The following is a 15,650-nucleotide window of genomic DNA, read 5'->3' as shown; positions in this document are numbered from 1 at the left end:
GAGGCATGTCGTTCCAATGTGGCAGCGCTGGCACACAGAAGGGGCTTCCTACAGCAGAGATGGCACTTGGATCCGGTGCTCAGGCTGCCCAGCTAAACCCGTCGTTGCCTGTCATCTATGCCCTAGGGCAAGGGTCCAACCAACTTTTGCGTAGGCACCATGCCATCCCAACAGATGGGCAGGAGTGTAAGCCGCCAAGAGACAATGTATATGCATCAATTGTGTTTATTGAAAGCACAATTCCTGGCTGGAAATGTCCAAATGTCTGTTTATTCGGAGATAAGATGCCTTTAGTTAATGGACATGGAAATGCAGCCTAGCTTTGAACTAATTACTTTATATACATTACAAAACAATGCAGACATGCAAATGCAAGATGTGCTGATTATGGGGAGCCCAGTTAAAGGTCTGTTATGACACAGTCCCTCATAAATTGGCTCAAAGTGCCAAAGTACTACGTGCCTCTAAGTACCGGAGACCAGATTTTGTAGGAGCTGCACATAACTATGTAAATCCCTGGCATAATGTATAGTGATGTGCAGGGGGCCAACCTTTCACACTCGCAGGTTTTCCTTTGCACACAGATGTCTAAGATCACCTCTCCTCATAGTGGTGGTAACCATTTTTACTTGTGTGGCTAAATGAGGGTGATACGTTAACCCAGTCTGAAGCTAGACTGGTGTACACAGCTCATGGAAGAGAGAAGAATCACATAATTTGCTTTTATATTTGACAACGTTGTTGCCCACCAAAAAGAGTGATTTATGGAAGCATCCCAAGAGGGGTCTGTATGCACAGATTAAAGGGTGTTTCCTTTCCCTGCTTGTTAGCGTTGTTCAATTAAGATTTGTTAGTGTTCTTGAAAGATGTGCTGTAAAGACCCTCCTGAATATACAATTTGGTATTCATAAAGATACAGGCGTGCTATACGTAAGTAAATAAAGCAGGGAGTGTTTTACTTCCAGATACGTTAATACATTACCATCTTCTTGGAAACAGAACACAGGGGCTGTGTTAAATATCCATCCTTGACCAAAAGGAGGAAGCACAGGAGAAGAAATGAGAAATGGATTTTCTTTCGGAAAGACCAGATTGCACTCTCTGGTCTGGCAATAACAATTACTAATGACATTTAGAGAGAAATTAAGGATGAGAAATGCAAGTTGGCATTTCAGCAGTGCCAGTCAGTAACATTGCATCAGAGCTCACAGGAGAGATGTGAAAAAGTTTAGGGATGGAAAATTAATTTTGTTATGTCAACAATTAACAAATACCTTTTCTTCATTCTTTACCACACTATCACAAATTACCACTGTGATAGTATTTAGCAGCTCCTCAGGTGAATGAAATAGCACTTTGAAATCCGTATTTCTGGAATCAAATGTGTTTTTCTCTGTTTTGTTGAACAATGAATGACAGAAAGAGGTTCTGACTGACCAGGGAGGGAGAAAATGAGCTCTTGAATGTGTGGTAGCAAGAATATTCTGTGTGGCTTCTCTCTGCAGATCTCAGTGGGTTTATAACCGTGAATGAATTAGGCTTGCCAAGCACTTTTTCTGAGGTTGTGTTTTACAAATTTGGAAAGCTAGAGGTTGAGCAATATTACCCAGCTCCACGCAGGAACATTTTGGAGGAGCCAGACGTAAAGCCTTGTAAAACTCAGGCCTTTTATTCAGAAGTCCTTCCTCCGTTCACAAGGTGACATTCCTGTCCCCACAGGATGGTGGTAGGAAGCCCCAGTCTCCTGCTGCTCTGGGTAGAGGTACGGAGCAAAGGGGCGGTGAGCTGTAGGGCTGTGAGCATGGCCATCCGCACGGCTGGCTGTGCAGGGACCATATCCTCAGGGACAGCCGAGCCGGGTACCGCTGCCTGGCCCGCCTGGGCTGGGTAACACATGCCTGTCTAAGCAGGACGTAGTCCTTCAAATACAGCATTTCTGTAATGTAGAGGTGTATTAAAACAAAACAAAACAAAACAAAAAAAAGTAGTATGTTTTTTCTCCAAAAAGTCTGGTCACAATTTTGCTTTGCTGGTGGGAAGAGATCTCTAATATAGCCCTTTGGGTTTTTCTGCTCTAGTAGCTGCTGTGGAATGTAGTTTGGGGTCTGAGCACAGAGTAGCTCTGTTTCCTCCTGTAAGTATCAGTAGCATCCAAAGGAACTGACTTCATTTTTCAAAGGAAGAGGGATGCTGCACTGAGCAGAGGGTGTTATTTAAGGAAAATAGTGGAGCCTGATCAGCCGCTGTTTTAAAGACCTCATGAAAGGGGGTGTACAGCATCCTTTTAAAAGTTCAGTCTCTTCATTTGCTTGCTGCTAGAGCAAAACGGGGATGCTTGTCCAGACATAACAGTATATGCCTGAGTGTTTTCACAAGAAATGTCTAGATCATTAAATATAATAGGTCTCAGCTGCAGTTTTGATCACTGAAGCATGCACACAATTCATCACAGCAAATTAGGTACGTCTTTGTAACTTATCTTTCTGCAATTTGCTGGCACTTTTAGGGAGCTGAAACTTATATTGTATGTGCTGCAGAAGCCATTTCAGATAAAATATTCTGTGTTTATTGTTGGAGAACAAGGATTCGCTAATAACAAAAGCATGGAGCAGTGTATGTTTCTGCTCCTGCATCTTGCAGAACCAGCAGTAGTACCAGCAGAGATCCCCAGCCACATTCATTATTTATATATTTTAGTGAATTTCTTGTCTGCAGTAAAAGAGATATAAGCCTCAACATCAGCCTGTTTGTGCCAAATTCTATCCTACAGCCCATTCAGGAAACCTGAGGCAGCCGTGGTTCTCAATCATTACACAGCCCATTTATCTGATTGGAGTTTTGTCCTCTCTGCCTTGCTGAAATGTTGCTTGTTCTTTAAAAGCTTAGTTTGACCTTTGGAAAGAAAAGGCATTTGGTATTTTAATTTTTTTTTTTTTTAAAGCAAGACCCTGAACCTACTTAAATAGAAATTGGCATTCAAAAGCAGCACCATTATTGAAAAGCATTTACTTTATTACTAGAAGAGAACAGACGCTTGTGGGCTCGAAAATTACATTTCGGTGGATTCATCAGTTTCAGTCACTAGTTAGTCTGCGAACAGATGGATATATTTGTAACAGTTAACATGAATTTATACCCTGGATTTTTACATTTGCCTTAGGAGCACTGCTATCTTAGCTGCTGACTAGGAGGGTTTGAAGACACATTTTATTTGTTTTCTTTTTTCCTGAAAGAAGATATGGTTGTTTCTAATTGCAGAGATTTCTTACATCATAGAAAGCACCTCAGTTTTCAGAAATGTGAATGATATATAGCTACTGTGTAAGGAAAACGTTGTAAAAGAACCCCCCCATATGGCTGCTGCAGAAAAAATAAACATCTCAGCCTAAACCTAGATAAACCCCCATGGACTGAGAAAATAATTTTCAATAACCAGGTATTTTTAACTCTGTGTATGAAGGTAGTAATCACAGTTGCCTGTACTTGTGTCTAGAGCCTGCCCCAGTCTAATTGCTTGTCTCTTTTTCCCCCAAAAAATTTAAGGCTACTGGTTAACACAGCAATGCATTAAACCATCTCGGTCTCCAAAATAGAAAGAAATACTGCCCTAGCCTCTACCATGTGGCATCTTTAGGTTTCAGGGATTTCGTTTAAATCTGAAATTTATGTCCAGGAGAAATAAATTATTAGATTGTAAAAGCAGCTGGGGAGGGAGTAAATATAGTCTCTTTTGTCCTCTATATCATTTCCCCAGGAAGATAATAAATGTGTGGCAAGCGTCTTGTGTTTCCTCAGTCGTACAAGTGTTGTGTGCGTGTTGTATTTCAGACGTGAAGCCTCAACTCCAGGCAGGAAATCCTGGAGTGATGCTGTACTGCTGTCGCCTACTGCTGTGGGGCTGGCCGAGCCCCCATCGGTTTTACCATTAGAAAGAATTTGAAAAATAGTTCCATGTAGGAACTTAAAAGGCCTTGGGTGTACTTCTGATTTGCTGAGTAAGAGATTTAGGGTGTAATCCTGTGGTTTATGTTCTCAGCCAGTGAAAGCCAGCAAGAGCAGAGGTTCCAGCCCTGGCTGCTGGAGTGAGCAGAGGACAGGGATCATGCCCTGTGGCCGGATCCTGAGGGGCAGTGTTCCCAGGGTGATGGTGAGGAGGACGAGAGAGACTGCTGCTGGTTCATGACTGCCTTACCTGTTCTCATTGCTCTGCGAGGTCAGATACATGGAGCAAATATGATGAGTAGTCAGGAAAATGTGAGTCCTGGTAAGGACAAAAGGGGAAGGAGTAGTTAGAAAGTCAGTCAATAACATGCCTTTCTGCCCCTGTGCTTGGGTACGGGGCTGTGACTGCCTGAACCGCCCTGCCTGGTATTTTCAGCCCGGCCTGTTTTCGGCCTGCTTGCTGCTCCTGCTTTCTGAAGTCGCTTTCAGAGAAACATATTCCATCATCTACTAATGTTGGCGTAATTAGTACTCTGCTCTCACATCATATTTCGAGAGTAGTTTTAGATCTTTCTTTCATCAGAGGCAAAAAGAAGAAAGGTAAAATCATTTAGGATACAGCTTGTTTCCAGACTGCGCCTGTTCTGTGGTTTCTGGTTCTGGTAAATGAAAACGGGATGGGAATGTTTGATGCACAGGCTGGGTGCGCATGTGCAGTGACCCCACTTGTGCAGTAATTGCTAATGGGTGCATTGCTGATGCTTTCTTCTTCCTTCGTGGTTTGGGTTAATACAATAACTTACAAGATACTGAACTGTGTATCTGTAATGAGGTGATGAGGCTTTGCTGGAAAAATCTAGATGATGGAGATAGGACCATACGTGCTGATGGTGTCAGCGTAGTGACAGCTCATAGCTTTGTGTAAGGTCAGCTTGGGTTCAGCAAGGCTCTGTCACCCCAATGCCGTGTGAGCCAACCCACATTTGGCAGCAGCAGTCTTGAGCTTATCAACTCAGCCGTGCTGGAGCTGATTCACTGCAGAGCATCTTGTGCATCTCCTGTGCCACATCCTGGGCAGGCGTTACGGACACCCTGAGGTCACCTCTGCGCAGAGCCTGTCTGCAGAGACACATCACCTCAGCTTTGCACCACGCAAAAACAGCCAAAGCACTGTCTGTGCCACTCCAGCCCTGGGGGAGAGCTCTGCCTGGCCACCAAGCCTCCTCATTTGTTTCTGCTGCACAGTTAAACCAGAATAAATTGCCATGGGCATTGAGGTTTGACTGTGTATAGCATATCTGTCATCAGTGCATTACATCACTGTGTCTCCAAAAGGAATAGAGAGGAGGTTTAGAGCATATTTACTTCTGAAAAATTTGCCCTCCTTTGGGACCAACGCATGCTCTTAGTCTTCGTGTGGAAACACGATTGTTTAAAATGTAGCATCGTGCTGTTCAGAAGGCAGGATTCCTGAGGCAGTGATGCTCTTATAATGGAGTAGCTGGCCAGCACATCCCTTTTTTAACAGTTACAGTTGTTTCACACACATACCACAGTGATGTTGCCTCACGTTTTGTCTTGTCGTGTTCTGAAGCAGACGGCTCATGTTGGTGATATTTTGGCCCCTCTTTTACATGTGGGAACAAATCCCACCTTGGCTCCTTCACACTACCAGCTCCTCTGGGGTTAATTCCTCAAGGCAGTGGGCTGAGCTCAGTCCTGCCTGCAGATTTCTGCTCTGCTGGTGGCATGTTCACGAATGGGGCGGCATGTAAAGTACTTCTATAAACCGTGGCCTTGCTATTTTATAGCGGAGAGACTTGCATTGGAGGATTTTTATGCTCCTTTTGAAATTAGAAACCAGCAATAACAGCCATTATGTCCAAGGCAACAGGTCACTGACCAGCCATTTTGTCAGCCCGAGCAGTATGTGGGCGCCACGTGATGGGAATATTTATTTGCCTCTACAAAAAATGTATCCATAACACAAGGCAATACAATCTGTCAGATCACTATTCCATTAGAGGCAATTTTACTTTAGTTGCTGCTGTTTGACAGAATTACCAGTGGCAGGACCACGATGTGCTGTAGCCTCTCCGCGGGGCACGGCCCGCGTGAAGTCCGGCTGTCCGCACTTGCTTATTTAGTCCAAGGAACTTGGTTCGGCGGCAGCTCCCATCATCATTCGATGGCAGATGTCGCCTAAGCGAGGAGCACGAGGTGTGCCCCTGATCATGTTTGCATTAAAATTCACAGTTAAGGCTGGAACTGTTTTATACCTGGTCCCTGACACCAGGAATACCTAACTAGTGCAGAAAAAAAAGCTGTGAGAAATCAGGTGGTGTTCAGTGACCCTTGCTGTGCCAGAGAACAGCAGGGCAAGTTAAGGAGCTGGTTTGAGGTTCAACTTTGAATTTTCTGGCTTTTGTTGGGTTATATTCCCATGGAAACAGTCATTCAATGAGGAGTTTGTCTATGTATTTTGACTGGTGGCTGCTCAAGGTACTATGTAAAGCAATTCCCTTTTACCCTAAGTATTTTGTGAGAAAAAGAGTGCAAGCAGATGCCGCCTGGTCCTATAGTGAAGACCCAATCAGGAAATCACTTAGTGTTTGTAGAAGAGTCACAAAGGGTCCCATGGTGATGATACCAGCTCTCACAGAAATGAACAATTAACTGGCTTCTGCAATGTGATTTACCTTAGATCAAGGAGGGATTAATAAGATATGCTAAATATAAATCAACAGATCAGGGTTTTGAGAGGAATGCCTAAGAAGGATTCCTGTTCATTGCTTCCCTGAGTAGGACCCATAAGTAGGTAAAAACAGGTCAGTGCTGGGTCGGGCATGGGAGCTTTTGTTGTAGCACTGGGAAAGGAGGTACCCTGGGTAGTAGCTGCTTTTTCTGATTACTATGTGGCTTAGATTTGAAAACAAACTGGAAGTGAGATGTTTGTGTTTATTGGAACACCTTTGGAGGGTTACTTTGAAGTTGGATGAAGGACGTGCATGTGCTGCAGGCCGGGTGGGTGACCATGTCCATGGAGGTGAAGGGATGGCTGTGGCCCTGAGCACCAGGGCGCTTGTGGGACCAGCTCCCCAGAAACACATGGGCTGACCAAGCTGAGGTTATAGCGCCAAGTGCTGTCGGCAGAGCAGTGCACTGGGATCCTGCGAGCCTGTTTCTGCTCTCGGGGTCACCAGCGGCTCGGGGATCCAGTCAGGAACAAAAGGTGGGGCTAAGGGAGGAGTGGAGGAATTCTAAAAATATTCTGGTTTTATGCAGTTCTCACAATAGCAATTAAATTTGTCCCTCTCCCTTTATGTTTAAGGAAGCATGAGGTTCTTCCCTCAGCTTATTTTGATCTCACACATGGCATACTGCAGACTACAAGTCACAAGGACGCTGATAAATTTGCATTTCTGAGTGAAATTCTCAGGAGCGCGCAGTCCCTCAGGACAGGTATTATTAGCTCCCTGGTTTCATTGGGTGCCTCAGTGAATCATGGTGTGTTTACGGCTAGTTTCTCTAACAGAAGACTCCAGTTATCTCTTAATAATGTATTCTCTTGTGGTTTTTATTTCCAAAGTGCTGTGGTAAGGAGATTTTCCCAAAGGCTTCAGTTTGCTTTTGTGCTTCAGCATTTTACCCAGTGTTTTTGGAAGGCGCGTATAGACTTTTTCGGTGAGGCATTTAATCGAATCTGAGAGGCTGTGCCAGGCTCAGGCTTGCGTTTCGAGTTCACTTGTAATAAGCTCACCTTAGTTAATTCTGAGTTTTTAGAGAATAGGAAGAGATGGCAGGTCTAGAAGACTGATGATACAGAATTATTAGTCTTGAGTGGAAAGGGAAAAGCCTGTTAGGTGAGTTGTCAAAGTCTGATTAGGAGTAAACAACCTGAATTAGAAGAGAAATTAAATTCATAAATCATCTAAAAAATCCTTAGCCGGTGTGAGAAAAGCCTGGTGCTGGGAAAAACAACTCTAAGAAAGGTATTTGTATACAAAGGGAATTTTTCAAACCCAGAATTAATACAAAAATGTCTATCAAAATTCCAGAATACATTATAATTAGCAGAAGCAGTGTAAGTATGGAGATAAAACAGAGCAAGTGTGTCGTTGGGCCGACGCAGCATGGCAGCAGCGCGCACAGCCCCCGGGGTGCAGAACAAAGGCAGCGGGGCGGGGGGTGCTTCAGGGTCTGCTGGGGCTTTACAGACCAACGCCTGGGCAGTTGCATTTCGATATAGAAACATGCCAGCCACAGGCAAAGATTTATATATTAAAAAAAGCAGACAGCGTTTAGTCGGTCACGTGTGGAGCAGCTTTTTTCCCTGTAAATATTTTACGATTTCTGAATCTTCACATCGGCTCCAGATGAAGTGTCAGGTCCTGGTCGCTGGAGGAGCTGGGCAGGTGTCCAGGTGTGGCTCGGGGCATCCCCTGGGTGAGCGAGCACCAAGGGGGCTGCTCAACCTCCCCAGGGGGTACAGAAACATGGGGGGTGCCGCAGCCAGCACTGAGAAGTATTCCTGCATCCCAATACCAGTGAAAGGTGCATTTGGCCCCGGAGTAGCTGAGTAGGTGCAAGTGTCAGAGTAGCGCAGGTATTTTCATTGGAAACAGGCAACTCAGCTTTGCAGGCGTACCAAGCCTCCAGGAGTACTTCCACAGACACCTGAAGAGATTTGTTTTCATTTTTTTCTTGATTCAATAACGTGCAAAGGACAGCGTCCTGACTGTGTTTGTTGGAGTGCCGTCTCCGAGTGCGCTGACACGGGGACTGACTGACGCATGGCAGGTTATCAGATGCTCAGAGATGAAGCAAGCAGTAGCACAGGCAGCCCTTTCCTTTCACAAAGGATGTACCACCTTCCGTTTGCCTCTACCACCATTTCAGGGGGTTCTTCAAATGAAGAAGGGACACCTGAACCTGTCTTGCCTGACAATTTTATTTTTTGTTGTGGAGTACCATGATAACTTGGGGTTCACCTGTTAGAAGTGTTTTATGCAGTGGGTGAAATACCAGGGGAGTGGAAAGGATAGTACTGTATTAACTGAAAAACGATGATCTAAACGTATAAATGTCACTGTGTAAGAGTTACCTGAAACAACTGGAAGGGCAATTAACACCTGGTTTTATGGGAAACATTGGTTACCACTATCAGTTTTAATGAAGTGTATTAACTAAATTGTGTTCTGAGTATTCATTCAGCCCTGTTTATGGCACACTCTTGAGTACATTTACTGTTTGTCAGAAGTGCAAACTAGTGAACATATGAGGCTTTAAGACAGGCCATCTGTTAGTCTTAGACCCTTGGATAATTGTCAAACAGTTCTAAAAATAAGCACATACAAACTGCAAGGGGGTGCAAAGGTGATTTTTCTTTAGTCTGATAGCAAAGGGAAAGCAGCAACCAGAAATTAAAAAATAAAAATTAACAGGTTTATCCTGTAAAGCAGGCTTGCTTTCCTTTTCTCCCTGTCTCTCTCCCTTATTTTGCCCTTCCCCTTCAGTGAGTGCTGCTTCTTTTTTTTTTTTCTTTTTTTTAATTCAGTTTTTTTCCTCTTGCTCTTCTGGGTCATGGCATCCCTTGAATGCCTCTCCAGTTTAGGATTAGAGCAGCACCAATTTAAGGCTCACAGCTTTCTGTAGAGAGCATAATCTCTGATGGCTAAAGCAAGGGTCATCTCATGTCCTCTGTCTAAAGTAATCCCTTTATAAAGTCAAGGCATAAAGATTTTCATCTTCATGGATTGCTGTTAGAGGGAAACAGTACCTGTGCACGTAGGGTCTGGGTTTATGGGTAGGTAACGAGGAGTAACGGCCAGGAGATTTTTGGACCAGTTTGAATTCAAGAGCTGCAAAACATTGTTTGAAAAAAGAATGCTGCAGATGGTACGTTGTAAATATTTAGACACACTAACTTCTGTTTCCAGCAATTTGGAGGTTTTGTTTTGCCTTTTTTTATATATATGTTCAAATGTGAGGCTTGAACCTTTGCTTCAAGTCAGTGCCTGAATCTGAGGTTTAGCTTTTGTCTGGCAAGCTGTGTGTGTTGACAGTGTGTATAGGGATCGCTTCTCTTGTTCCCCCAGTCCCGCTCCCTAAGGGGCAAAGCAGAGAGAATGGGGAGGAGAGGGCACAGCCCTGAGGAGCCCCCTGCCCAGACCCTGCTCCCTGGGCTTGGGGCCGGGTGGTGCCTCAAGCAAGGGGTGGCAGAAAGGGAGCGGGGAGAGGCAGAGAGAGAAACTCCCTGGGCTCTCACCTGGGTCTGGAGGAACCCCAGCACACTGGGAAAAACATTGGGATTGGTAGGAATGATCTTCCGTGTCACAAGATGAGGCAGCTCTGTTCATCCATCCTCCCTGGGGTTGGTGTTTCTAGTCTAGGATTGGTGTTTTCAGTCAGAGTGGTTCTATGGGGCCAGGTTGATGTCAGTGTCCCCAGGAACCAACTGTGGGGCCAGGCAGGGAGACATGGGTGCTGGAGAAGCAATGTGAGCACGGCAAGTCCTGTGTGTTCCCTCACCCAAACACCCGGCGTTCTCGTGCACACGGGTCACCCAATGGCTCGTCACCAGTTAAGTTTCACATTGGCTTTGTCACATGAATCTATTATAATCTCCATAATTTGTGCAGAAACTCTTTAGAAATGGTTTCTGTTCCCTTAAATGGGATTTGGAAGGGGAGAGCGAGGACGCATAAGTTTTCATCCGAGACCCAGTCTCTGTGTAACACTGCAGAAGGGGTCTGAATTTCACCTCAGGGTGTTGGGCATCGCCAGCCTTGTGCCATTTCTTAACCTCTGTATAACATATGGTTTTTTAGATGCATATGCTCACACACATAGACAGTATACCTCTAAGTGGCTGGTACAAAATATCTGAATACATAACAGATGCACAATGGCACTATAGACTGGATGTATTATGGCCCCAAACCATTATCACACCCCTTGCAGTTGCATTTTATTTTTTTCACCTGCTCCTGTGTAGTACACCTGTGACTTGTTGGCAGTGAACCTCGTTGCAGTGTGGGAGACTCCCAGCTTGACTGCCTGGCTTGGAGCTTTGCTCCATCATGCGCTGCTTTTTTGTGTGTGCTTTTTCTCTTGATCTCTATATAGCTTGTAAGAGTTCTTTGAACTGCTGTAAGTGATCATCTTTCAAGCCTGATGCTTTCCTTCTTGACACAGTGCTCTGAAAATGGAGATCGTCGTGCCAGTATTTTTGTAGTAACACATGTAGAAAAACAGAGAAATATTCATTGTAGATGTCCTGCACAAATGACTTGATCCGCATCCAGAGGGCAGGCAGGGGGCATCCCCAGGGAAGATCTGGAGAGCAATCAGTATCTACACGGACAATAATCAGCCATTCTTTGAAATCTTTTTATTTCCTGCAAAACCCGTCGCCCAGTTCCTTGGTCACAGACACTTCCACAAATGGTTCATTTGGGGATTGTGCAGCCAGTAGAAAATTCCACTTAAACACTGCGGCAGCCCCGAGGCTTGAGGTGGTTGCATTTTTCCCACTGACGTGGCTAACAGAATTGCTATCCATTTTGCATGATTATTAAGAAAAGAAAAGAAGAAATTTTCCAACCTTGTCCTATAAATAAGCTGTGACTTACTTGATCTTGACAGGTGACTTAGTGCTGCTGTAGAGTTTTCCAGCTGCAATAATGTCTCAGAATGATGTATTCAGTGGGGTATCAGCTGTGAGCCATGCGTAAACCAGGGGGCCTAACAGGAGCTGTGAAGAACCATTTTTACTGTTCAGCTTCCAAATTATGTCCTGCCTCCTGCCGGCCCCTGAACGTGTACGTGTGTGGATGGCCTTGGGAGCAGGCAGGCATGTGCAAACACACAAAGCGTGCCTGGAGAGGCTTCTTTTTTGTGACTGCTCTATTTTCCTTTGGAAATCACCATTAAGATTTTTTTTTAAAAGTACTATAGCTGAAAACTTGTGCCCGAGCTGTTTGCTGCCAGCCCACTGTCCTGCTGGAAAGGCGGGTGAAGTTTCCGTAGGTTACTTGGGTAGAAGCATTCCTGTAGTATCACACATCTCAAAACGCTCGCTCTCTTCTGGTCTTTACGGTTTTATTCTGCTGCCCAGCCCAGCCCAGTGTAGCATCAGGGTGGAAGCTGTTTCTGCTGAGGCACAGGGCAGTCTCACTGCCAGGATTTACTTATTTTTCAATTGCTCGGAAAGCCTGGTCAGCCAGGGGAATTTTCCTCATCCGCGGGCACACACAGAGGTGCCCAATAAAGTTATTTGCTAGAGCATGGGTCAGATATGTGTAGTACACGTGTAGGAGAAGTGACGTGAGCACTGAACATCTCAGGTGCTTTCTGACATCTGCACAGCCCAGTTCCGAGGGGCTGCGCATGCGTGGGGCAGAGGGAGTAGATGTGAGAAGGTAAGACACGGCAGTTGCTAGTAATAGGAGACAGGTTGCCAGACTTTTGTTTGGAAAGCATGTTTGTGTGGTCTGAAATATGTTTTAGTGGGTGAGAAACCTGTGCCGGCTGCAGAGGGTACGGGCGGGCTTCCACGGGCTTCTGGCTACACACCAGCAGTGGTTCTGCGGTGTTTGCACAGGCAGGAAGCTGGCGGCCTGGTGTTCACCAGCACCTGGGTGCGCAGGACTTACCCATTCGTGCAACATGGCTCGTGCAGGGCCTGCTCTCTGAAAGGCAGGGGCAGGATTCGGGGGGGACGGGCTCTCGTGGTGGCAGGCGTCACGCGTCTGTCTGTTTGTGAGGCCCTGGCTGCAGTGTGGCTCTATTTATTAACTGCCTGGTCCGGGGACTAGTCAGCATATTGATTGCCAGTAATGCATGCAGAGGGAAAAAATGGCACGTTCCCCAGATATTAAGACAAAATCAAAATCTACATATGAAAAATGTGGGGGTTTTGGACTGATAGCCCCGTGGCACGGCGAGTTTCTGAGCTCCTACCTGGCCCATTTGTTTCTTTGTGTAAACTCTGCTCACAAACCCAGTACATTCATTGTATTAGGAGCATTCAGAACATATTATTAACCTATGTTTGAGGAGGGAGGGCTCACAATGAAAGCTTCATTATCAGATTTAGAGCCACATACCATTCCTTTATTGACCTGCCTGGTGTAATCAATGCAGCAGCCACACAAGTTTGAAATCATGTTCCCTGACTGTAGACCGTGCGTCATGCATCTAGTGCTGATTGTGCATTATCTTTTAAATGACACTGCCTAAATAAGTATGGATTTGTCTACCACGAATAGCCTGTGTTTCGATTGGAAGATGGTAAACCTTTCACTTTTTTTATTGATATTCAGGATGACCTAAAAATAGAACTGTAATGAAGTGCCTGAGAAACAGCCATTGTTAAAATGCCGAGGCGTGTGTCTGAGCACTGTGTATTCTTTCACATTTCCCAGTTAAGCTCAGTGGACAAGCGTCCTGTCAGTGCTGCCGTTGTGTTTGTAGGGCTCCATCCATCCTCTTCCATAAAGTCATTATTTGACTTGAGAGTAACACCCAGCACTGCAAAGGTCATTCCTCCTTAAGGCCAGGAAAATTTCCGTGTATAGCAAACTAAAAAGCCATTGGATTTTATGTTTGCTGGTGTGAAATTGTCTAAAAGCAAAGTAGTGCCAACTGCGGATCCACCTGATGTCATTTGCGTATAATAATGCTTGATCCCCTGGGAAGCTTTCCAGGTCTTTGCACGGTACTTCTGGGCTCTGATTCTGAAATACTGAGCGTCACACAGGGGTGTGTTCGCAGCACTAGGGTTACACCAAACAAGGACCAGCTACTGGGCAGCTTCATCAGTGGGTTGTATTTAATTTCACAAGGCAGCTACGATGCCTCTGCCGCCTCTAAACCCTCTGGCCCGGTGAAGCCGGACCATTCCTGTGCGGAGGTTCCTCGCAGCCCCCACAGTATCTATCGCAGGTAACTTTTGCCATGGCTTAGGAACTCAGCAGCGCTTCTGACACCTGGTGGTCACGTTTCGGAGTGCAGAGAGTCCAGAAGTGCTCCTGCCTGCAAATGGGGTCACCGGCCCACGCATCGCTGCCCACCCCTTACCGCTTTCCGCAGAGGGTTCTCATGGGGAGACGCCATCTCTTGATAAAGCGGAGGATCATTCTCCTTCCTGATCAAGATGTGACTGTGGGTAGTGTGCAAGGACCAGATGATTTATGAAAAGTTAAAATATCTTACTTTATTTTAAAGCTTAATCGTTGTAAATAAATAATTAGATTCAAAATTCATTTTGTGTTTAAAAACTTACTCTTCAAGCTGGCGGACTTGCCCAGCTCTGTTATTAGGCAGACAGAGGCCAGGAACGGTGCCTAGGCTTGAGGTGATGCAAATGAATTTTTATATTTGGGGATGCTGGGGACCCAGCTCAAGAAAAGCTCGCCTGGAAGCACATCTCTAGCTGCTAAGATAGTTGAATGATCACACAAATAAAGCTGAGCTTATATGTAGAACCAACCAGGCTTTACTCAGTACACAAAATGTAGGTGAAGCAGTATGGCTCTAAAAACACGCTTCTGGGGTTGGCTTCGTGGTTTACTGGCTCCTGCACAAAGTGGCAAAGCAGGTCAGCATCCTCTGACGCCAGATACTGGGATAACATGAGACTATTAGAAATCTACCAAGAGGGAAAATAGGAACAAAAAAAAGACTCTAAACTGCTAAAAGAAATGAGGAGAGCTAAGTCTGTTCTTTAAAGAGATTTAACTTCTGGGTTACATGTCCAGCCTTTTTTCTGCTGGGTATATTACCCTGGTGCCTGAACTGGTGGTTCAGCTGTTATTGCCGAAGTATTTCTTGGACTGAGAAGTGTGTGTCACAATCTGGTGTCTCTTGCTGCCAGTGCTTGCACCCGGTACTAGTGAGAATAAACGAGTAAAATATGGCAAGGGTTCCCCCCACGATTCAGATATTATTTTTTTTTAATTGTTACAGTGAAGGGAATCCCTAAAGGCAGTTTCAGCCCATGAAGTGTTACACTTTCTTTACATGTATTGAAAGGAGGGGGAAAAAAAAAAAGAAACCCTCGTGGCTGTACTTGGCTTGTAGCATTTTTTTTCTAAGTTCATGCCAGCATTAACAGATCTGTCAGAACAAAGCAAATGTGTCATATTGGCAGCTGTTACTTATGAGTACTTTTTCTTTATTGCATTTTGTTTTGTAATAATTGAGAAGCTTTTATGTCGAGCTCTGCATAAATGGTACTGAGTAGGAGGGTATGGGCATGCTTTCTATTATTCTGCCCCTCACGCATGTCTCCTTTTTTCGTCTTTCCAGAACCACACATTGAGCCAGCACGCACAGTGAGCCACTGGCACTACAGGACACCTCTCTGCAGAAGACTTGACGGTGGCACAGTGGGGAGGACCATTTGAACATTACATCCAATCAAAGTGTCATTTGCAACCCAGATGTAAAACTCTAATGATTTGGCCATGAGGCGCTGCTATTATAAGCAGCTGGAAATGAATATTAATGGAAGAGATTAAAAGTATTCCATGCTCAGTATTTTTTATTGTCCTGCTTCAGCTAGTGTACTTTAGAGCTTCTGCTTCTGACTGAATTTATAGTGTTAGATAAATCTGCTTTGATGCTGTTGCCCTTTGTTGCTTCTTGTATTATATTGATAGTTCAAGATTAGGTGTGATTTTTTTCTTTTTTGTTAACTGCTT

At 44.9% G+C, this 15,650-nt stretch overlaps 1 protein-coding gene across 1 annotated transcript in view; it reads left to right on the top strand.

The window, feature by feature from the left end:
• Positions 1 to 15,440, top strand: part of ZNF423 (zinc finger protein 423) — a gene marked incomplete at its 5' end in the record, with an annotated part of 231,527 nt that extends 216,087 nt beyond the window's left edge. Inside the window, one exon of the mRNA XM_084270140.1 lies at positions 15,256 to 15,440. Within this exon, the coding sequence (XP_084126266.1) occupies positions 15,256 to 15,285 (30 nt within the window). The 3' untranslated portion in view covers positions 15,286 to 15,440. The remainder of the gene's footprint in view (positions 1 to 15,255) is intronic.
• Between the last annotated feature and the right edge of the window lie 210 nt (positions 15,441 to 15,650).

Source organism: Gallinula chloropus, assembly GCF_964237585.1.
Source record: "Gallinula chloropus genome assembly, chromosome: 13".
NCBI lineage: Eukaryota > Metazoa > Chordata > Aves > Gruiformes > Rallidae > Gallinula > Gallinula chloropus.
Note: the sequence above shows the minus strand (reverse complement) of the source record. Positions and strands in the feature narration are given on the sequence as shown.